The sequence below is a fragment of the Ammodytes marinus genome (assembly GCF_949987685.1).
Source record: "Ammodytes marinus genome assembly, chromosome: 11".
Classification (NCBI taxonomy): Eukaryota; Metazoa; Chordata; class Actinopteri; order Uranoscopiformes; family Ammodytidae; genus Ammodytes; species Ammodytes marinus.
In genome coordinates this window covers 5,140,346-5,164,607 of record NC_137215.1, presented here as the reverse complement: position 1 = coordinate 5,164,607, position 24,262 = coordinate 5,140,346, and the positions used below count along the sequence as shown (strand labels likewise).

General features: G+C 40.2%; 1 protein-coding gene across 1 annotated transcript in view; it reads left to right on the top strand.

Annotated features, from left to right (window-relative positions):
• LOC307257970 (uncharacterized protein) overlaps window positions 1-22,629 on the top strand; it is a 37,913-nt gene extending 15,284 nt beyond the window's left edge. Inside the window, exons 2-7 of the mRNA XM_080037343.1 lie at window positions 1,216-1,281; window positions 2,439-2,518; window positions 4,303-4,432; window positions 4,899-5,267; window positions 5,879-5,966; window positions 17,239-22,629. Coding sequence (XP_079893469.1) covers window positions 1,216-1,281; window positions 2,439-2,518; window positions 4,303-4,432; window positions 4,899-5,267; window positions 5,879-5,966; window positions 17,239-22,168 — 5,663 coding nt within the window. The 3' untranslated portion in view covers window positions 22,169-22,629. The remainder of the gene's footprint in view (window positions 1-1,215; window positions 1,282-2,438; window positions 2,519-4,302; window positions 4,433-4,898; window positions 5,268-5,878; window positions 5,967-17,238) is intronic.
• Window positions 22,630-24,262: the final 1,633 nt, after the last annotated feature.

The window sequence follows — 24,262 nt, the reverse complement described above, 5'->3', positions numbered from 1 at the left end:
GCTGAGCATTGTATCTCTTTTTACTAGTCATTTTGTCAAGACATTATACTGTAAATAGTCCTTTACTATAGTATAGATGTGTACTTTCATGACCTATTGAACACATTTTGCTAATATAACTATGCTACTAACAATATCCATTTCCAAATAGCCCTTACTATATTTTTAATGCTATTTTTACGTGTTTTTCATCGCTTTTTAACAATAATCTGTTGTATTTGTTAGACTTTTTGTTCCTAACTGCTTTCCAGGGTTTTGTAATAGACTAGTGCACCATCTCTCACTCTCTCATTCAAGATTTCAGTTTGAGTAGACAGCTGTTACCTCTGACCTCTTTAGCGCTTGACTTAATGCATGCGGTGGTTTAGGGATTGGGTTATTCTGACCCGCGGCGGTTAACATACATCACATATTGTTGGGTGAACACACTTTTGTTGTTTTAAGTGAAAAACCTCGGCAGCATAACGCACTTCATATTTCAAACAGCTGGGGCCGGGGAGGTGGGGGGGGGGGGGGGGGGAAACCACACTCTACATCAGTAATGCATAGGATATATTTCTCCTATAAGCTTGTATAGGCAGAATGCAAATAAGTATTAGTAACCAGTGTTTTATGTTAAATTGTTAAACTGCAAACTGCCATGTATTTGATTGGTTTTGTTTGGAATTAGAACCAGGATATTAGGACATCATCTCCGACCCTATCTGTCTTGTTTCTTTTTAATGTTACAACATATACACACACACAGTCCCTCCCAACTCTGTAGGTGCTTCAGTTGCCTGGCAACAAGGGGTGGATGTACTATAGTCTAGTGCATGTATTGACTGTTGAAGTAAAGAAGCATGCGGTGAAAGCTTATATATGGTTTTTAACAGGAGCCTCTATGTTTGCTTGCTGCCTGCCAGGGGTTTGTCAAGATGAAACCAACAGGCAAAGACAGCAAGCCTTGGTGATCACGTGCAATGTACACCAGGCTTTAACCTTTTTAGTTTTGCTAACAAGTAGGCTTATATTAATTTGGGCCCTTGGGCAGATGCTGTGTATATGCTTGTCTTAAAGAGTCATTAATTTTGAGTCTGATGTTGGTTTGAGCACCAAGCCTTGTTTAGGGGGTACATCTTGACATATCAAATTGTATATATTCAGTTTGCTATTTTTACGCTACTATTGACATTTATTCATATTTATTGGTTTGTGCGTTTCTCTTCTCTCCAGGTTTTGAGAGCATTCTAGAAGGTCTGTTCACTCCGGAGCTGGTAGAAGACCTGCGACTATTTAAGGGTAAGAATCTCTCACCATTTTTATTGATCTTAATAGATAGATGGGGGGCTGTGGCGACGTGGATAGGGTGGTGGACCCGCAACTACAGGGTCGGTGGTTCGATCCCCCGTCTCCCCGCTACATGTCCAAGTGTCCCTGAGCAAGACACTGAACCCTAAATTGCTCCTGATAGTTAGCCAGCACCCTGTGTGGTAGCTGCTGCTATCGGTGTATGAATGTGTGCTCCAGTTGTAAGTCGCTTTGGATAAAAGCGTCTACTAAATGACATGTAATGTAATGTAGATAAGATGATTGAAACTACACAAACTGTATGAATGACTGCCATGACTGAAAATTTTGTGGTTAGAACATAATCTGTAATCTAGCCATGTAAAACAATGCTGCCCCATTGTACCATGTGGTACCCCTCTACATTCACTCACACAGACGGAGAAGAGAAGACGCCTTGTGTGTGTTGCTACCAAGTTGGTGTTTTGGATGGCATGGGGCCAGTGTCAAAGTCTACAGTGTCCTACAGACATTTTTAACAATGCGTGATTTTAGTGGGACAATACTAGGCTTTATTTGGGGTTTCAGTGCATTTGCATTGAGAGGACTGTACAACTCTTAGACTAGACTTTTTAACATAGTAGTTGGGGAGCTGCTGAATAAAAGTACTCATGATTTCTTTTTCAAACATTAAAACGAACCCAAGTGATTTGATTATGGCCCACTCACTCATTTCATTCATACATTTCATTGAGAGAAACATGTATGATGCATGATCCCACAGGCATTGGGACAATATGGTTGTTGTGCCAGTGATCATGCAGAAAGACACTGAACATTAAGACAACATGTACTACAGTATATACAGGCCAGTCAAGCATTGGAAGAACTTTTTATTATTTCTATGATTTTATTGTTTTATTTTTCAATTTTGTTTGAAGTACCGATTGGTTAGGCAAGGCAAGTTTATTTATGTAGCACAATTCAGACACAATTCAGGTCATTCAAAGTGCTTTACAGGGTCACGACATACATCAGGCATAGAATACACATTAGAAAAGTGTATACAAATAGAAATACATTTTTTTTTTTTAATTAAATATTTTTTTTTGTCATTTTGTAGCACAACTCTTTTTTCATTTCCTGTCACCTGCTCTTGTGTCCCACAGACTGTGAGCCCACGGCAGTGTCTGATTGGTCGTTTGTTGAAAACTGTCTGTTCTGCTGTTTCAGACGAGACAAAGTAAAGGTAAGATCTCACGTTCACCATATTTATTAATGTTCGGTGGTGTCTGTCTTTCATAAATCTGGTGTGGAGAAAAAGTAGCCCTCTTATAAAAATTTGTGAATTTTTGATGCTTTTTTCTATCTTTTTAATTTCTTAACTTTTTGTGACGTCTTGACACATTTCATTATGTTTTGTGGGGAAAAATCGTACAATTTTTTTTTTAGAATTTTTCATGCTTTCAAACTGTGGAAAATGAGCAAGGGGTGATGTCATAAAGATCACAATTAATATTTGAAATGTACTTCAGTGCCTCCGGACTTTAAACGAGAGAAGTGGATTAAATGATGGATGGATGGATGACTATTGGGAGTGTGTTCAGTGTGCCAATGCTTTCTAAGACATTTGGGTTTTCCTCGCAGACCTGAGTTGTTGTCTTATTATCTTAAAGAGAAATTCATCCAGCGAATACAAAAATATTCCCATGTTAATGTTGACTATATACAGGCGCATCTCAAAAAACATAGAATATCGGGGCGCTCCGGTGGTGTAGTGGATAGAGCGCGTACCATATTGGCTCTGGACTTCGTTGCAGTGGTCGCGGGTTCAAATCAGACCCGTGGACCTTTACTGCAGGTCATCCCCCCTCTCTCTCTGTCTCCCCATTTCAACTCTGTACTGTCTAATAAAGCTTGAAAATGCCCAAAAACCCTGGATATCAATGAAAAGTTCCTCTATTTCTGTCATTTAAATCAAAACGTGAAACATTCATATACCGTATTCTAAATTGATTACACATTAAAGCTACTACGAGTAAGTCGGCACGTTGGCGACACCTTTGAACAAAAGCGGTAGTATTTTTACGACGCCAGCTGTTTTCTAGCTCGTGCTGGGAGTCCAAGATTCAAATAATCAGGAAGCAATATGGTGCGTGTCCGTGTGTTGAAAGTGTGAGGGCACCGGACTCTTTTCGGCTTCCAGAGAGTGGTTAGTGACACAGCTTCAACTAATGCCAGTAAGTGCTAAACACACACCTGATTGCAATGAGTTGATGCATTGTCACCTCTCACGTAGCTGAACGAGTCCGTGTCCGTGAGATGGCAGTTAGTTAGTAGTCTATGGATCACGATGAGGTAATGTGTTTATGTTGATGTAAATAATGACTATTTCAGATGAATAATGGTCATCTGATGATGCTGGTGAGGCAAAGTAAACTTTGTTTTAGTAGGCTACCGCTCATTCATTTAGGAGTAAACACTGCAGTCTAGGTTCGCTCCGTGAAATTGTGTATACGTTGCTTGGCAACGCCCTCCCGCCCGCCTATCACTCTCCCTTCTAGCTTTTCTTCATTGCATTTTCTTTTTTTTCTTTGATGGTTCAGCCCCGTTATCAGTCATTATGACGACAAACAACTGTCTCAAACAAGGCTCCCGCTCCCCTTCCCTCACCTGGAGTGATAGGCTTCTCAAATCGCGTTCCTGCGCCTCACTGAAATCTGCGACCAATACGGATATGTGACCATAGAGCATGCACGCGTGAACCGAAAATCGGACTGGGTGTACGACCAGATCAAATGCAGTAATAAAAACTATATAAAAACGTCTTTCTTTGCACTGATGGTCTCGTTTGCTGTTAAAGGTAATTTATGATTATGAGAGGAAACATGAGGCTGTTTAAAAGATATTTAAATGTTACTCGTAGCCGCTTTAAGTGGTTCCATGATATTTTTTTTAATTTTTTAGATGCGCCTGTATGTAATCTGTTTCTGTCTGTAGAACACTGACTTGACAGTTTTTTTCGTTTGACAGGAACACTTAATCGGCTTAAGCAGCGACGGCCTCGAAGATACAAAATCTGTCCTGGTCAAAGACAAGAGCGCCATCAGCAGACTAGAGAAACAAGCGGAGGAGTTCCTCCATGCAGTGCTCAGCAGGAAAGGTAAGTCTTTCTTCCTTTTTTTAATATTTCATTTATTTCCTTTTTACAAGATAAACATCACAACATAAACACACAAAGGTGAGTCCTTTTTCATTGTTATAACACGAATATGCTTAATATAAAAGAACCGGCCCGCAGACAAAAATAGCTGAGTTTATATGTTCCCGAAGGGGCAATTAAAAGGCATGTAGAGTAGCATTAACACAAACATACAACTCGCGTATGACAAAATTCAAGATTTAAAGAAAAAAAGTTCTAGTGTCCCCATTTAAAAAGGCTCATTAAAAACACAAGACAAAGTGCTGTATAGGGCTGTGTTGTTGCTGCTCAATACATAACAGTTTTCCCCTCCGTATTTCTTTCCTCCCCTTGTCTTTATTTATTTTTTATTAAGTGATGCAGTACATGACAAAACAGTTAGAAACATTACAAAAAACACAAATTACTTTCTTCCCCCTTCTCCTAGATGTGCCAAATTTCTCGGACCCCAACATTCCAGTAGTGGCTCGCGAGATCCTCCAGAGAATGATCCGACAGTTTGCTGCCGAATATACCTCAAAGACCAGCGGCTCCGCTCAGGACCCCCAGCCCTGCTCTGACCGAAGCCTGCCCACAACCCCCTCACCCTCGGGGGCCAAACCTCCCTCCAGCAGCCCCCCTGGAACACCGGCTGGTCCCACTACACACAGCCAGGCAGGGACCCCCAAACACAACCAGGCAGGGACCCCCGCCGCTCATAGCCTGAACCCCGTCCTCAGCAAGCTTCTCATGGCAGACCAGGATGCTCCTCTTGACCTCACCATCAAGAAGCCCCCGCCTCTGCCCAGTGACCAAGGTACTGTGAACTCAGGTTGGCTGGTAATATGGTTATACTGTATCCTGGGGCGTTTTTAAATATCTATGGTAAATGGACTTACATAGCGCTTTTTAGCCGATTTTCTCAGCTCCCAAAGCGCTTTACAATTCTTACCACATTCACCCATTCACACACACACTCGTACACCAATGGCAGTATATATTCTTTCTTAGTATTATTATAGTATTTATTTTAAATCTGCGGTGTAATGTATAATGTAATAAATGCCTTTTAAAGATGGATTCAGTGATTCTAGAGAACGCTTGTTGTCAAAATCACTTTTGGTCAACACCAGTGAATATTTCCCTCTGTCTGCTACCTGTCCGTACTGTGTGTGGTCTTAAAACTATCTAGTGTTAATACACAGCTAGTTGGTCCCCAAAATGAGGTCCCCTTCATTTTGTATAGCAACTTAAATAGAAGAACGCAGCTTAAGATACTTCACAGGTAAAAGACATGCAGTGATCTTGCTTGGTTTCATTTGGATCGTATGTTGTATTGAGTTACATTGTGATGTGTTCAAGTGCTGTTCAGTAAAAACGAGTATTTAAATTTTTTCTGCTTTATTTTTCTGTTTTTTTTTCAAACAGACGGCGTTCTTGACCTGTCAATCAAAAAGAGTCGCAGCCTGTCTGCCAGGAGCCCCTGTCTGTCTCCCGCCCCAGCCACGCTCAAAGGGTAAGAAACCTTAATTTAATTCACCTCTCTACTTTCCAGTCCTTAAACAGTCATTTGTTTGATTATACAGCTCCGGAAAAAAATTAAGAGACCAGTCTGTATTTTTCTTAAATCTTCATCTCTACATAACTTATTGAAAATGCTTTTAATGACCAAAAATGTATTGTGAATTTGGTAGAAATGTTGTCAGTAGTTTATATTATAAAACCAAAATGTTCATTCTACTCAAACATATGGCTATACATAGTGAAAAGAGAGACACTGAACATTTGGAGTGGTCTCTTCATTTTTTCCAGAGCTGTATATTACATTATTGTTTAGGATGACCACAACAAAAATATGGAGCATTTTAAAATGGTTTATTTTTTCATATAAAGTGTATTTCTCTTTGCCTCTTCACTCTAAATTCCTCAAGCAGTAATTTTCTTATTATTTGAAATATTACATATTCAAGATGAGCCCAAAATAAATAAGGAATACATTTGTCGTTTATTTTTTTTAAACCAATGTGGTATGGGTTACATGTAGTGGCATCAAAGCACGGGCATTAGCAGAGACCCTGAAATTTGAGCCCTGAAACTGAGACCAGATCACTCACCACTAAGTTGGTGGTGTGATGAAAATGAACAGCAACAAACATGGTTGTGCTAACAGAAAGTTTAAAAACATGCAACTGCAACGAAGAAATCTTGCTTCTGATGCTTGATTTTTATATAATGAATGAACATGCAGACTTGACGTTAATGTATTTTCTGGTCTGAGAGCTAACTGGTACTTTCAGCAAAGCACCGACTTGGCAGCAACTTGCTTGTCTGTGAGCTAATGTGGCTCTAAAGGATACTGTCAGCTCGGCCTCATTTTTGGGTTTCTGGCATGTCGCCATTAGGCCTTATTATTATTATTATGATGATGATGATAATGGTGCTGCTGCTGATTTATTACAGAGCTTGCTGATTGGCTTGCATCTTGTAACAGCCCTTGTCAAAAACCACTTTCATAGATTCCATGAAACCATGTATAGCTGCTTCTTGAAAACATGGAGGCCTACACAAATGCTGTAGAATTATAGCCTACCTTTTAATTTAATTTAATTTTATTTTAACTGGAACTCAATAGAACCTGAATGAGGAAGTTTTGTAGGAGTAAGGGTGTTCAAATGAATTATTTTACAATTTCATACCATGTGCCCTCACCCAAGGAAAGTTTTAATTTGTTTTAATTTCAAACTATGCATTGCCTGTACGTTTTCCTACTGTTGGTAAAATGAGTAGCTCTCACATCCTACATGCTTCCTAATACATGAGGCCAACTTCATCTGTAGAGGATAGTCACATATACCAATTATTTTTTTTAACATAAATTGCCTTTTATAACAAATTCATCCACATGAGAGGGCTGTATATCCCATTTTTTAATTATTTTCTTTCTCTGCCGTTTTTATATTTGATTCCTAATTGAACCGGACACTTATCGTTTTATCTAAATAGGATTCATTATTTCCTTTTGTTCTGTTTTGTTCTATCCCTTATAGCGAGTCCTCCTGATACCCATGTTCACTCATCTGGACGTGTACTTGCCTAATTACATATTTTTGATTTGGATTAATTAAGCTCTAGTGGGTTTTGCATTCTCCTCGTCGGTTGCTTGGAGAGCTGATTGGAACCAAAAGTCATAATCATTGCAAGCAGAATAAAGCTGCCTCTGATTCATTTGATTAAACAAAATATTTGACCATACTTTAAGGATAATATACAGCATGCACACTGTCCTAATTATGTTAAAAATGGCCAGTATTTATTTGAAAATCATCTTTATTTTTGTTTTAAGGAGTAGTAACGTCATAAATGTAGCTATTTCGATTCTAAAAAGGAATAGTATAGGCTTGTATTGAGGCCATTTCACCAAGCCCAAGCAATGTATATATAATTACAGCCTTTTATATCACACTCTATCCATTTTTTAAGTTTATAATTTTTCTAAATACATTTTTATCAGATGAATTGTGCAAATATTTTTCCTTTACGCTCTTGTTAGTCAGCTAGGTTTAGAGTTTTACACACACACACACACACACACACACACACACACACACACACACACACACACACACACACACACACACACACACACACACACACACACACACACACACACACACACCCTTTCTTTGCTGTGCTTGTGGTAACGTCACACACACAAAATGCCAAGAGCCTTATTTGCATTAGTCATTTTGTATGGTATAGTTCATGTGCCCTGCTTAACAGCTACAACGCAAAACTGCCTTACAGCGATGACAAACTCTCTCCTTCTGGGCTAAGCTGTCTGAGCACCAGCGAGACCTTTAAGTACTCTAATAAGTGCCCTTTTCTAATAAGTGCCCTTTTCTTTGCTTTTACCTTCATCTTTTCGTTGCCATTTCCTTGTTTTTTTGTTCCTTATTTCTTCTGTTGATTTTGTAAACAACCGTCGTCACGCCAAGCAAATAAAACGTTGTCACACTTGAGTTTTTTTTTTGTTTGTTCTTAAAAATCTAACGCGCTACAACACAGTCAGTTATTCAGTTACTTTTTAAAGCCCCTGTAAACCCAAATCCACAACATGATTCTAACTATGTCATTTGAGGAGTTAGTTGCATGATAGTAAAGCATCTGAAAAGAGTCGGGCATATTTATCAATCACAACTAAAGATATTGTCATTTTAAGTTTGACCTTACAGAAATTCGGTTTAGATGAGGTGGGACTTTGCTCTGGTTCTTATGACAAATTAAGTATTTTGAACCAATCGGAGCAGTTCTCTGCCTGAACGTTCTATAAAAACAATAGCCTCGTTTGAGTAGGAGCCGTCTGGCTCAGACCCGCGCAATTATGACGCGCGTCTTGCTGAGCGCACAGCATTTTTGCTATTGACTGTTGCCAAGGAGACTGTTTGATACGGCCACGCCCACACAGTCCTGTCAAACGGGTCTAGACAGTAAAAAAATAAATTGTTTTAAACAAAGTTTTATAATATTTATGAACATTTATTTTCAATCAGTTTTGTTGTAAAGGCTTTTTATCAAGACACTTTGATCTCATTTCTATTTTATTTTTATTTATTTTTACAATTTTAGACCAAATATCCAAAGGCTTTAAAATACATTGATGTTACCAAGGTCATTTTATATAACACAGGAGTGGCCCACATCCTCCCCCCTCCCCAACCCATCCTCCTCCTCCTTTTAGAAAAAAGAGACAGACAAAAAAAAAGCCACTGTGCAAGCTCTGCTTACACCCAATTTCCTTCCATCCAATCAGGCGATCGTTGAGAGCGGACGGACAAGTGGGGCTGTTTATGCGGAGCCTGCAGGATGGGGGGACGAGAGGGGACGGTGTCGGCCACTGCGCCCGTTATAAGCCTTCTTCCACCTCGTCTCTCGCTTACTCGCTCCACATCAAAGAGGAGCCCGATGATTTGGAGAGCGACCCCGAGTCCCCTCTCGACCGAACCCACCTCAGCAGCTCCGGCGCGGCGGCCGCCGACCTTTTCACTTACGGATCTAAATCGCATTTCGGGGCTTTGCTCAAACTCAAAACAAACAACAGCAGCAGTGAGGCTAGTGAGCACCTCAGAGACATTCCCAGGCTGTTGGAAGCCGCTGGACTTTTGACCAAATCCCTTGCCTATGAGAGAGAGGAGCGCAGCAGCAGTAATAGTGGTAACAGCAGCCTCCTCTCTCTCTCACGGTCGCCATCTTTCGACCTCAAGATTCCCCAGGTGCGGAATTTCACCGTGAACGGAACGGAACCGCCTTGGGATTCCGTTTCCACCGAGTATTCCACCGGTTCGCTGCTTTGTGAGAGCGTGAGTCTGGGCAAGGCGCTGCGCTCTTTCTTGCCCAGGCAGCAGCTCCAGAAAAAGGGCAGCGGTGGTTTCAGCAGCTCGGGATCGGAGAAGGAATATTGGCCTTACGCCGTCACCGCCACCGACCGCCAAGCCGCCTTGGGGGGAAGCTATCCCCTCGACTCGGAGTCGGACCTCGCGAACAAACAACCGAGAAAGAAACGCGGGCGCTATCGACAGTACAACATGGAGCTTCTGGAAGAGGCCATCGGCATGGTGATGGGCGGGAAGTTGAGCACGTCTAAAGCCCAAACGGTGTACGGCATTCCACACAGCACCCTGGAGTACAAAGTGAAAGAGCGACTGGGCACCTTGAAACACCCGCCCAAAAAGAAGCTCAAGCTGCTGGGACAGGACGGGGGTGTTGTGCCCCTGTCCCCCGAGAGGAGAGAAATACAGACGTCCCAGTGCATTGGTCCCGAGAGGAATATGTTCATCTGAAGAGAATGGGACTGATTTCACTCTCGAGACACAACTAGAGTACTATTAATGATGTACTTTTTATAAACCAGACAGAATTTGCATTTGCCAAACAGTGGTAGACGCTGACTTGTTATCCCATTTAAAGCCTAATAGTTATAACACATACATCAAAATATACATATTTATTATTATCTTATTTAAATTCTACTCATTAGTGTGTGTGTGTGTGTGTGTGTGTGTGTGTGTGTGTGTGTGTGTGTGTGTGTGTGTGTGTGTGTGTGTGTGTGTGTGTGTGTGTGTGTGTGTGTGTGTGTGTGTGTGTGTGTGTGTGTGTGTGTGTGTGTGTGTGTGTGTGTGTGTGTGTGTGTGTGTGTGTGTGTGTGTGTGTGTGTGTGTGTGTGTGTGTGTGTGTGTGTGTGTGGGCCATCTATTTGGAACACTCCCTAGACAAGACCCTGCCCTACTTATATTGCGTGGAAGGCAATGCATACGTAAGACACTATAGTGCGTTGTTGATTAATTTAGTTTTATTTATATAGGTTACCTTTAAAAAAAAACTATTATTCCTGGCTCTGTGAATGTGTTCTTTACACACTCACATATTGAATCATGTCTATGGATGTGGCGCCCCTCAGTGACTTTTCTCGGTACTGTTCACAGCACTTATATGTTTGAAGTGTGTGTGTGTGAAGTTAGCAGTGTGTGTGTGTGTGTGTGTGAAGTTAGCAGTGTGTGTGTGTGTGAAGTTAGTAATGTGTGTTTGTGTGTGTGTGAGAGAGAGAGCATCAATTATTCTATAGAGTTTATGGGTGACGGTTAAAGTGTCTGTCACTGTTTTGCAAATGCACTCTGTCTACATTGGACACTGGAGATGTTAAGACTAAATACAATATGTCTTAACACTATTATATTTAAAGATTTTTTTTTTTAAATAACAAACATTATTATCCAAAATATTTCTATAATATAAAAAATATTCTAGTTGGTTGGAACAGCATGGTGCGTTGTCCAGAATTTCACTTTTCCTGTTTTGATTTCAAAACCAAGCTTACCTTCTCAAGCATGACAGGTTTTCAAATGGTTATATTTTAAATTTTATTTATTTATTATATTATATTTCTTTCATAGCTTTTTCACTCCACTCAGGATCAATTCAGATTGCGACGCCGTACTTGTCAGTCAATATTCAAATATGTCTTATCAGACAATAGATTTACTGAGCACACACAAATATACCTCAACTACAGTCATATGCTTAACAAAACCATTGCCTCATATAAGTCGCCTCGAACGGGGAGGGTTTGCGCACCCACGTTTGATGGTAACATTTCAGGATATCTTACTGACAAGTGTGTGTGTGTCCTACTCCTCAGATGTCGCTCACAATCTACCTTAACCAGTTATCAGTAGCATTTCTGTGCCAGTGTCAGCCTTCAAGAGCATATACTCCATGTGACTTAGGGCTCTAGATTTCAGGAATTAACTCTGGGATGTCTTTCTTTTAACACAAGAGAAAGGCACAATTTTATTTTGATCATCAAAATAATGCAAAGTACATTCACACACAGACACACAGACACACAGACACACAGACACACAGACACACACACACACACACACACACACACACACACACACACACACACACACACACACACACACACACACACACACACACACACACACACACACACACACACACACACACACACACACACACACGGTGCACTCGCTAAACTCTTGGTATCAGAGAAAAACCAAACTCTCAAATACATTCAGGTATTTAAAAAAAATGTTTTTAGATTCAGGTAAACAAAGAAAACAAAATCAGACCTGTGTTAATGTGAGTCTTTATAAAGTCTAGGTGCATTATCTGCATTTTTTTTAGAAACTTTAAGCTAATGAATTAATTCTCTTTAGAATAAAATTAACTTTTATCAAGCAATATTGGTAGACAGAGCGTAATATACCGGCTGTCTGTGCTAGCTTGCTATCATTTGCTAGCTAGCCAAGTTTACTAACGACAACGCCTCATTCCACAGTCCGTGCCCATATATATGTATCAAGTTACCAAGGCAAACATTCACTGAAAATAAAAAATATATAAGTATAATCCCTGTGCAGAGGAAAAGTTCAAATGAAAGTCCTAGCTATCATGTTCATACTTGACAAACTTCTTGTGCGGTTAGTTAAAGGCCAGTTGATTGCAGTTCATTGCTGCATTCAAAACTAAACTTTATAGATTAGTTATATTTTTAATTGAAAAAGAAAAAATCAACTGTCTTTAAGCCAACCATGCCAGAGGTTGGGTGGACACTTTGGGCTAATCTCATGATATCCGAAAGATATTTTGTGTGTGAAGTGGCTACACCAAAGCTCAGGCTGATGCCATTTCCCTACTACAGAAGATTAGACTGTGGCACTGTTACTTAAAGTAAATGCCAACAGTCACACACACACACACACACACACTGCAATTTTCATTGGATTTTTGCCTGGTGTACTCAACATAGGGATCTCATCCATTATTATGCCCATTCAAACATCTCATTGTGCATTATCACTTAAACCTCAGGAATCATTCCTCATTCCAGAATATGGAATCGTGACCCATAAACCGTTTGTCAGGTTGATATTCACACAGATCTACCAAATCTGGGTAAAAAAAAAAATTTGCAAATCTTGCCGCCTTTCTAGATGTACACAAATATTGCTTAGGTGAAATTAGAAGTGCTACCTGAACTGCAAGCATTTAAACAGACTTTTAAGTTATTTGTCATATACTGTATGACATGACATGGCAAAGGTTGTAAAAATATTTAAGGGAGATTTGTTTCAGCAGTAACATATAGTTCAGAGCCTTGCACATGTTAAGAACACTGGAACATAAATAACTAGTTTAACTTTACTAACTCGTTTTCATTAGTTGATAATATTTATTAAATATGGTTTGCATTTCTTCTCACTTTAAAGGTTAAAATCTTAATTATTTGTAGATTATTAACCCTTCTAGATTTTATATAATTCTAAGTAAGTTTGCGCCAGTTTAAAAACTAAAACTAAGCAGTTGCTTCAAGTACATCATGTAAGAGTAATTGAAATCTAGTCACTGATTCACTGTAACTAATTCAATTCTTGCATTGACAATCATCCAACATTACTCTAAAGTCAGTCTTCATTCTCATGTTTAGTTAACTTATTAAAGAAATACAAGTGCTTTGGGTTTATTGACGGGTAAAACATGGTTTTGCTCTCATCGCCTATTGTTGCACATGTAATGGTCGACTACCTCATCTAGGAAAACCAATATCACAAGTCTACTGTTCTCATAGCTGATTCATGTAGCAATTTTTCATGTACAAAACACGCAGATTACTATGAAATTATTTGAGTTAAGGTGAATAGCTTACGTTAAGAACTCTCACAGTTCAAACATATATAAATATTTTATTGTATTATTGTAGTTAATTCCAACTTGATCTATTTAATATATTGTTTGTTGAAATTATTATAATTTTTTTTTCTGGGTAGTAGTGGGTCACAATGTTGTTTTGAACAGTTGTGGCAAAAGCATTTTTGAAGAACTCTTGCTTTCAAGAAAACTTCTTGTTCTTAAAATTTGAAGGAAGAGTTCTCACCTCCAATTTCATACCTACTGAAACTGGTTATGTGATTTGGAGTTGTTTTGTTAATGCAGTATTTATTAATCAATATTTATTAATTAATGATTTTATCATCACTTAAGTAACCATGAATGTAAATTGCTTTAATTGAACAAATGATTATTAAATTAAGTGTTTGTAGACATATGTAGATGACGCTTAAAAGGTATATTTAACAGTCTTACATTGATAGATGTGAAGGGATAATATTTAAGATTGTCCCGTTTTATTCTGACACAAGTTGGGTATATTTTCCTTGGTAAATATACGATGGACAGACATCTTTACCCAACTATAACGGTGTGGATCTTCAAATGACAAGCTGTCCATAAAAGAAATGTACAGATTTTATTATATTTGATTTTAGCATTTACAATGTATAAAGGAATGACAGTCACTCACTGGGTATATTTTGCATGATCGAACTGAATCATTTGTGTCAGTGGGAAAAATTGGTTGTATAATATGGTGAAGTTAATCTTTGAGGATGTCTTATTGAAACTACTGAAGTTGTGTTGGTGTGTTTACCGTCAAGTCAACTGTGAACTGAAAATATCTCTAAAACCAGTTATAAAAATGTGGTTAATGGTTCACTGAAGATGTACTGTATGTTGAAAATTCCTCTTATCCCTAATGTACAGTTTATGGACATTGTGGAACACTTAACAGCCTACTTCACCAGTGGGAATATGAAGGTGTATTGAACCCTGAGATCCTATGTAGTATAAATGTGCAAACATTTTAGAAATCGGTTCATCCTAGCCTAGAGAAAAGGCAGAAGGAGTGTTTTATGGGACATACATAGGATCTCGGAGTTCAATACACCTTCATATTCCCACTGGTGAAGTAGGCCTTTAACACATGTGTGTTTGTGGGCTTGTGAAATATTGCGTAACTGTCTTGAGTTGTAATTTTGATTTGCTTCTGGTTGTTGATTTGGTTATTTTATTACTCAGGAAGAAAAAAGGCATTTACTTTAGACACATATAGGCCTTTCACACCAAAATGAACCAAGAGTCAGTTCCAGGCTGGTGTTGGGGTCAGTTCAAAACTGGTTACAGCCTTATCCCAGTTATGAACCGGTTGGTTTCACATCGACCGGAGACAGCCATGGAGCCGGCAAGAGAGCAACGTCATGACGTCACTGTAAACGTGTGTGTACGTCACCCGACGCCGCTGCTCTTGTGGCTAACGCTAAAGCTACCGCTAGCTTTAAGCACAACAACAGCGGCGAATACGTCTTATTTTTACACTTGTTGGCTCTCGCTTTGCTTTCTTAAGCAAACAGGACCCATACAGCGTATTCTCGCCGGTCAATTTGATCGCTACGTTCGGTAATTATGTTATGTTTACGTCTCGTAGTAGCGGTGTTTTTAAATATGGCGGGCATGAGGTTTGAGTTGCTCTGGTTGGTCAGGATAATCCCTCCCCCAACCGTTCGCGCAAGCAGTTCTTATCAAACCCTGCTCAATCCTGGGGTATGAGTTCCCCCGGTTTTTACGGCCCGGAGCAGGCTCTCTGGCGGTGTGAAACCAAAACACTGGCTCTAACTCCGAACAAGCCCAGAACTAGCTCCGATTTTGCGGCGGTGTGAAAGGCCTAATAGAGAGAAACCCTCAGGGATCAGTCACTAACCACTCGATGTTCAGGTACTTTACTTAACTCCTAAGACCTTTGCCAACAGGGATGTGAAGTTAATTCGCTTAGGAATAACATGGGTCAGGTTCCTGTTGTGGCAAATCTTATTTTTTTAATATCTAAATTTTATTTTTCTGAGCTCAAAAAGTTACATTTGAGATATTTTTGGCATGCTGTACAAATCCTTTTGTTTGGAGCCAAAAAAAACCTTAGTACATCTTTTCATAGTTTTTTTTATTTTATTTTTTAAACTTTACTACACAATGAATGTCAATATTACCTCAGAGCAGGTATAATGTTGACCGATGGGTATTTAACTTCACAGTTCAGTGCCTCAAACAGCACATACTTAATCTTAAAAAAAAAACAGCTCAATGTAACATAACTTAAACAGCATTTCAGAAAACATCAACAAAGCCTTTTTCACAACTCTCACCTCAAATGTTGTATTGTAACTGTTTTTATTTCAATCTGAAATTTGTGATGTTTTTTAATCACTCTGTTTTCAAAAAGTAGATGTACAAAAATTCCACGTTACCTGCTTGATCTGTGAACTTTCACTCATCACAACTTTACTGTCTCAAAATACAAATATTAGCAGCATGGATATCGGCAATGCAGTACCATTTATAGCTGTATAAACATGGTATTGGTTTGTAATTACCTATTTTCAACAAAGTTGTCAATAGAGCGTCAGATTTTATTTTCAGACTACATGTTCATCTTTCAGTTGTCATGACCTATTTCTCTGCAGTACATGTGGAAAACTATGTCTCTCTTTTTCATTACACAACATAGCCTTGTGACCTGTCGCATCAGGAATCCAGATATGTTTTTATTTGTCTGTTGAATTTCTTGTCAAAAAATCACAGTGTAGCTTACAAAAATAATGATTTATTACAAAGAAATGAACTTTTCAGAACTATGAGATACATTTTATTGTTGGCGTAATGTGATGGTATAAATACTCCAAAGGTGTCAGATCATAGTCGACCTACCTCACTGACAAAACTTATCCAAAAATACAAAAGCCAGCCACCCCCAGTTGACTGATTATGTAGACTTGTATTGACACAAATACCCCACAGGTATAAGAACAACTAATCTTGAATATGTTAAGTCACTCTTGATTTTTCTTTTACCTGTAAATTTGTCTGAAGTTTTTTAGCACTTATTTTTAAATGTCACCCTTTGCACTAGCTATTAAGTACATGGAAATTTGACAACAACTATGTACTCTTTATCTCCCCCAAATGTATTTGCTCTTAAAAGTGATAAACGTGTTTTAATCAAAGTGGGCCACCCGTACTAAATGTCTTGTGCATGTGTGAAATTTTCTTAATGTACACTGTAACAAATAGCACCACGGTGCAAAGAAAACTTTAATGGCTGTAACAATGTAATTGTTCAAGTTCACTGGATGAAAGTTTCACTTTTAGAATCACCTATTCTTCTAATAAATATGCAATGATAAACATTCTGATATATTTGTGAATTATTCTACACAAACATTCAGCTACGCAATTTCATAACAAGTGTATTAGGTAGATGTAGAGATGAAGGAACACTCTACTTAAATGTTGTCATCACATATTAATGAATAGTGTGAACCAATGTTGCTTCTTCTTGATGTGCATTTATATTTATTATTTTCTTTTTTTCTCCTCAGTGAGTCTTCAGACTTGGCTGTTACAAGGGCAAAAGACCTGCAGTCCACCTCCACACTGGAACAATTCATGGCCAAGCTCTGCCCCCACCATCAGAGACAGATAGTAGATGCCATAGGTTTCCTACAGACGGAAGTCAAAGCGCTCACATCTTCCAATACACAGCAAGACCCTAACTCTTCCACCGGTAACCATGGAACTGCCCGATCCAAAGCAAAATCCACCGTTGTGACCCCTGAAAAATCTGACCCTAGGCTTAAGTTTCCCAGTGAATCCACTTTCAAGTCAGAAGCCCAGGACATGTCCTGTTCCACGCCAAGCAGCTGTGCAGTTAAAAAAGTTCCAGAGAGTCCTGTGTCGATAAAAACATCGGTGACTGCTGGCCCTGGTTTGGATCTTCGGAGCCCTGGGTCTGCGAGTAACCCATCGCTGCACAGTCCCACCGCTCATCCAGTAGATGCAGAGAACAAGCATCACGGGGACCATGCGCCTCTCAAGATAAAAATCATGACCAGCAACGTTGCAGCTGGTAAAAAGTTGTCTTGTGTGCTCAACACCTCACTGTCATCTCTCTCTGACCCTTCGGAGGACAGAGAGGCCATCTCAAACTCACCCAGCAAAACAGAGACTCATAGTGCTAGACTTAGCTCCTCTGTGAAAAGGCACAATCAGCCTGCTCACACAAATCAAGCGAGGCAGAGAGGGACTCCAGGGCACGCCAAAGATCCACAAGCAAAACTGTTTTCAGTCCATGTGACCATTCCTTCCGACTCTCCGCGGACTGCCAGGAAGACCATCAGGGGATCCTCTGATCATCGGATCGGAGACTCTTCCTGTAGGGTAATGGCTGACCCTGATCTCGGCCACTGTGATATTGTGTTTATTGATAAACCAATCACTGAGTGTTTTAAGGAACAGCGGCACAAAATGGTTCCACGCCGGAATGCCAGAAAAAGCACCAGAGGTCATATGTATTCCGATGAAATCTGGGAGTTAAAAACTGTACGTACGTTGGCTGGGAGGGGCAACTGTCCCAATCCAATGCCAGAGCTGATCACATTGGTCACGCCAAAACAAATACTATCAAAGCCTGAAGGTGTACCACCGCCTGTGGATATGCCTGTTGTGGTGGCATGCGGGGACACAGTGAATCAACCAATGGCTACAGAAGAGTCAAATGACAGTATAATACCAGGAACAGGAGATATGGTAGAGATAGCAGCCAGTGAAGTGGACGTAGTTGTTGAAACTAGTCAGACAGATCAGTGTCACAACAAGGCGCAGTCCGTTTGTCCATCTCCGATAAGGTCCCCGACAGAGAACAAAGAAACGGATTTGGACACACATGTAGAACAGGAAACAGTTGAAGATTCTGGAACTACAGTCGAAGATTCTGGAACTACAGTTGAAGATTCTGGAACTACAGTCAAAGATTCAGGGACGACGACAACAGGAAGTGAAGAGAGTGTGGGTCAGGCGCCATTGGAAGCAGAACAGGACCATGAGCCTCAGCCGAAGCCTCAAGAGGACATACCTGAAAGTACAGAGCAACTAATGGCAGAACCGATAGTAGAACCGCTAGAGAATGTTGCCACAGTAGTAGCGGAGACACAGCTTTCGTCAGAAACGCTCGACAGTGAGCCTATTCCAGAACAGAATAGCTCTCCATCCCCAGTGAAAGAAGTTGAGGAAGAGGAAAATCATATGGAGGAAACTCCAGAAGAGCAACATCAAGTAGAGGAGCATCAAAAAGAGGAACATAAAGTAGAAGAACCTCAAGAAAAGGGTAATCAAATTGAGGAAAATCAAATTGAGGAAAATCAAATTGAGGAAAATCAAATTGAGGAAAATGAAATTGAGGACAATCAAAAAGAAGAAATACAAGATGAGCATCCTCAGGAACCTCTGCCAGAAATGCAGATAGACTGTGAAAACCTTGAAGTGACAGAAAAGTCCGACACCACAGGTCCAGCAGAGGAGGTAGTGGTAAAAGAACCAGAAGCTAAAACATCTGAAGTAGCAGACAGCGTTATGCCTGAAGATGTAAACGACACCGACTATGACGTGACCACAAAGTCACTTGACGCGCTCTTGAAGGAATTACCACCTTGGCGTAGAAAGAGAGGTACTGTAATTTTGCTGCCAAAGCGATTAAGACAAACGGAAACCACGGTAGTAGGATTTGTTAACGGTAGACCAATATCTGCCTCAGACAGAAGTTTGCGTCGTAGATCAAGTAACAGCGCCACATCACCTGGTAAAGCCCCATTCAAATCCAGGAAAAAGGCTTCCGTTGATTCAACTGTTGAAAACAAAAATGTGGAGAAAAATCTAGATCAAACGCAAATAAAATCAGTTGAGACAACTCCTGTGATCGTGAAAGTGGAAGAAGCTTCTTCTTCTGCCACACCCTCAAGCCTAGAATTAAAATCTCCCTTAAAAACCAAACAAATCCGGAAACAAAAGAGGGTTCAGAAAGATCGGGATGGTTTGCCTGTCCCCGCCGATCAAAGCACTGGGCCCAAACGTCAACTCAGATCAGCCGGCCAGATGCCAGCTGTAACACCACCCTCTTCAAATGCTGTCAGTTCTATTTCCTCTCCCAAACCAACTACTACACATGCTCTTCCAGCTACAGAGCACCAAATATCACCAACCGATACATCTCTGCTTCCTGCTACTTCTTCTCCAGTTGGGTCTGACCCCTCTGCACAGACCCAGCAGAACATAGTCCCAGAGACCTCTATGGAATTGAACATTGATCAAAATCAGTCGTTAGAGAAAACCTCTGAAGAAGTTGAAAAGAACGAAATAGAAAGTGCATTGCTGACCAAGCAGGAACTAAGGTCTACAAAGGCTGTAGCAGATGAGAGTAAGAATGAGACAAAGCAACCTAGCGATGAGGTATTGAGTCTGTTAGAAAGCCAGAGTCCAGTTAAGACTGAAGTGCAAACACAGGTTTTGCCGTTGAGAAGTAGGAGAGTTCTCCAGAAGGAGTTGGAAGCTAGTGATGTTTCTTTGCTGCAGAAGCCAAATTCAGCATCTTCTGAAGACGGGGCTGCAGGTGGATATGAAAGCTCTTCTGGTTCTTTGATATCAGACAAACGCAAAAGAATGCCATTAAGAAGTGAGAGCAGCAAGTCTGAAATGTCTGCTAGTAAGTCACCACCATCGAAGTTAGCTTTGAGATCACAAAGATTGGCTGGACCTTCTACCAGTGCCGGTACAGTAGCCGGTAGACCGATTGATGCAAGTTCCCCTGTCAGAATAAAGCAAGAAAGAGTAACTAAAGCTCAGGTGAGGTCCCCTCCAGCGTCTCATGCGTCTGTGTTACCCCACAACTCAGGCTTACCCATGATTACGCCACGACCCGAGCCCCCAAAACAAATGCCTAACAAATTCTTTCAGAATCTGACTGCAGAAGAAAACCAACACCGGATTACAAATCTGAACATTAAGTTTGATAAAATGCAGAAAGGTTGGGTGCAAATGGACAAAGAGGGTCAGCCAGCGACTAAATACAAAAACAAATCAGACAGACAAGCGGCTATCTGGAAGAGTAAACGAAGGGCACGGAAATCTAAGTCTTTAGAGCACCAGAAGTACTCGCCGGTCCAAATGCTTTTCATGAAAGGTTTTAACCTCACCAGTATCTGTCGCTGGTTCCTCGAATCAACAGAAACAAAGTCACTCGTCATTGTCAAGAAGGTGAATACGCGTCTTCCGTCAGAAACTCAGCTGTGCTTCCACAGCTCGTCCAGTGCTGGGACGTCCCAGGGAGTGTTTCCAAGCCTGCAGGCAGAGCGCTTAAAGAAACATTTGAAAAAGTTTGCCATCGCCTCCCCGGTAAAGTCCAACCCCAAGAGCCAGAAACTGCTCGCCAAAGCCCTGGAGCAAATGGGAAACACAGGCAAAGGGAAAGAGAAAAGAGAACTTCCCAGTACCACCACCCAGACTTTGATCCAGTCAGACCTCTCTGCTGAAGCCTGTGTACAGAAAGGCGAATCCCAGAAATCTTCTGGTAAATCAAAGAATCCAGCCAGTGCAAGAATCTTGAGGAAATACTCCAATATCCGAGAGAAGATGCAGGTTCAGCAAACCAATGTTAGGCTGAAAGAGGCCTCACAATCCTTGAAAACCAACAGTATGAAGAGAGTAGCACCTACAAAGTCTGCCGCCAAATCCAATCTGAAACCATCACTGAAGGCAAAGAAATCCCATCTACCTAAGTCTCTTGTTAAGAAGCAAATAAAACAGTCGGCAGCGAAAATGGAAGGACGAAAAACACACAAAAAGGCAAAGCATCCTGTTCTGGGGAGGACCGCCAAGGCCCAGAGCAATGGCAAAGCTTCAAAAGACACAACTAAAAAAATCTTACCAAAGAGATCTTCTCAACGCCAACAACAACACAACCCTGCCGCGGACACATCGAAAAGTAAAACCAACAATAAGAAACAAATGGAAGCAGAGAAAGTAGAGGTGGAAAGACCCTCTGTGAATAGGATGAATGCTTCAAAAACCCAAGCAAAGGAAGCACCACAAGGTACCGTCGCTGCTGAAATCAAAGGTGCTGAGAACGCTGTTGAAACTCCTCAGCCCGGCACGGACGTCAAGGTTTCGACATCACCCGACCAGGTTCTGACAAGATCGCAGAGGAAAATAGACGCAGCGGTCCCTTCCAACGGGGGTCCCAAGGGTAAAAGGAAATACACAAAGTCTATAAAGAAAGAACTTGCATCTCCTAAATCAGGAAAGGAAGTCAAGAAAGCTGAGGAACCCAAGCTGACAAGAAGCGGGTCCTTAAAAACCCCTGTAAAGAGGAACCAGGCAGCCGTGTCGTCGCCACGCATTGCGACAAAATCGGCAACCAAGAGAGCCATGGAGCTGCTACAGACCCCAGCTAAGCGCACCAGGACTTCGCTCACAAAGTAAAATGGACTTGGAATGCAGTCCTCTTTATTTTAGAGGATTCGTTTTTGCGATTTTCTGTTTTATGTGGAATATATATTCAGAAGAACCAAGAAGTATCTATTTTCTCTAACTCTCGCCACAATCGTCGGAGGATAAGATCTTTTTCAGTGGGGAAAAATTGGTGAAGAAGGAACAGATTTTTTTTTTTGGAAAGTCATTTTATGCTTTTGTAAAGCTTCGGTGTGGAAAATGCAAAATGGCGGATAGTTTGCTGAGCATTTGTCCTGAGTATTTACAGTACAGATGTGGTTGCTGCCTCGGCTTCATTGTTTCAGCCCCTCTATGTGACATGGCTGGAGATAACAATAGCCAATCAAATCTCTCCTCATTTTAAAAGTTAAAGGCCTACTTCACCGGTTTGAATATGAAGGTGTATTGAATTCTGAGATCCTATGTAGTATAAATGTGCAACATTTTTTTAAATCGGTTCATCCTAGCCTGAGAAAAGGCAGAAAGAGTGTTTTTTTAACCCTATATTTCTCTTTCTCGTGACATCACAGAAAGAGAAATATAGGGTTAAAAAAAACGTACTTTGTAAATATTACTGTGATGTCACAGTAAGAGAAATCACAGTAATATTTACAAAGTAAGTTTTTTTTTTTAACCCTATATTTCTTTTTCTGTGATGTCACGAGAAAGAGAAATATAGGGTTAAAAAAACACTCTTTCTGCCTTATCTCAGGCTAGGATGAACCGATTTAAAAAAAAATTGCACATTTATATTACATAGGATCTCAGACTTCAATACACCTTCATATTCAAACCGGTGAAGTAGGCCTTTAAGATTTAGACACGTCAAGCTGTAATCAAGGTGACATTTAATAAATTTGGTTTTTGTTCCCGTTTTCATATTCTGTATCCGAGCACTGTTTTAGTTTATAGCATGCACTGCAGAGAGCTTGCTATAAAGAAGGGAGGTTTGCTTTTGAATTCAAATATTAACCCTTTGAGTCAATAGGCAGCTTGTAATCTCCAGCCTGTCTTCCAATCGCAACGTTGTGAATATGTGACTGTTGTGACCAGGTGCCTTATTTATGAAGTGTAAAGTACTAGAATGTTTAAAAATGTGAAAAATCCTGTCCTTGAGTTAAAAACAGCTTACAGTTTCTTGAAGAGGCAGTCGGCATGAATTTGCTGAGTGTGTGTGTGCAAATAGTTTCCGTTCCACACAGTATAGTGCCTCGTTTGTAATTTTTTTTTAAAATTTTAACTGAGGAATTCAGATTTCTTTTTTCTTTTAACTCTTACCCGGTTTATTTTCATATGCCCATCTTCCCAGAGCATTAACGTTAAATAGTTCCTTTTTATTGTTGTATTATATTTTTAAGAAAAAAACCCCAGTCTGGATTTTTCAAAGACCCAGGTGTGCTCTGTATGTGTCATGACAAAAGTTTTGATTTGGGTTAGTTTTCATCACTGTTTACCCGTCGTTCTCTGCTCATAATAGTGACTTCACTCGTTCTCTGCTCATAATAGTGACTTCACTCGTTCTCTGCTCATAATAGTGACTTCACTTAGAGTATTTTACCTGCATGTCTGCAATCTTGTTACAGTGGAGACAGTTTCGGCACTCTTTGCATTTGAGTTGTTGCCATTCCCCTATCGAACTGAAAACCCAGAGCTATATTTATGCCCCCCCCCCTTGATCTTAGAGCTAAGACTGTGTATGCAAACTTCTATGAACTATATTTCTAAAAACAAACGGCAAAGGCCTGAAAAGTCTGTATATTTTGTGTGTGGCGTCTTTAGCATTAATGGCACATGTCAGGGTGAAACGTTCCTAGTTCCTACCCTGGGGTTGTCACAAGTTGGATAAGAACGTTTTTTTTGGGGGCGTAGTCTAGCCACACTTCTAAGTCGTGTATCCCATATGTTGCAGTTTTATTATTATTATTATTATTGATATTTTTGTATTGTCATTGACTGTTGGGCAGATGTTCTCAAAATGTGAAGTTTCTTTACTTCCACAATAGTAACTTCACATTAGTGTGTTGTCAAAGAAATCCAATTTTAGCGCAGTGTTATTATCTTTATTAATAAGGGTAAATCATCCGT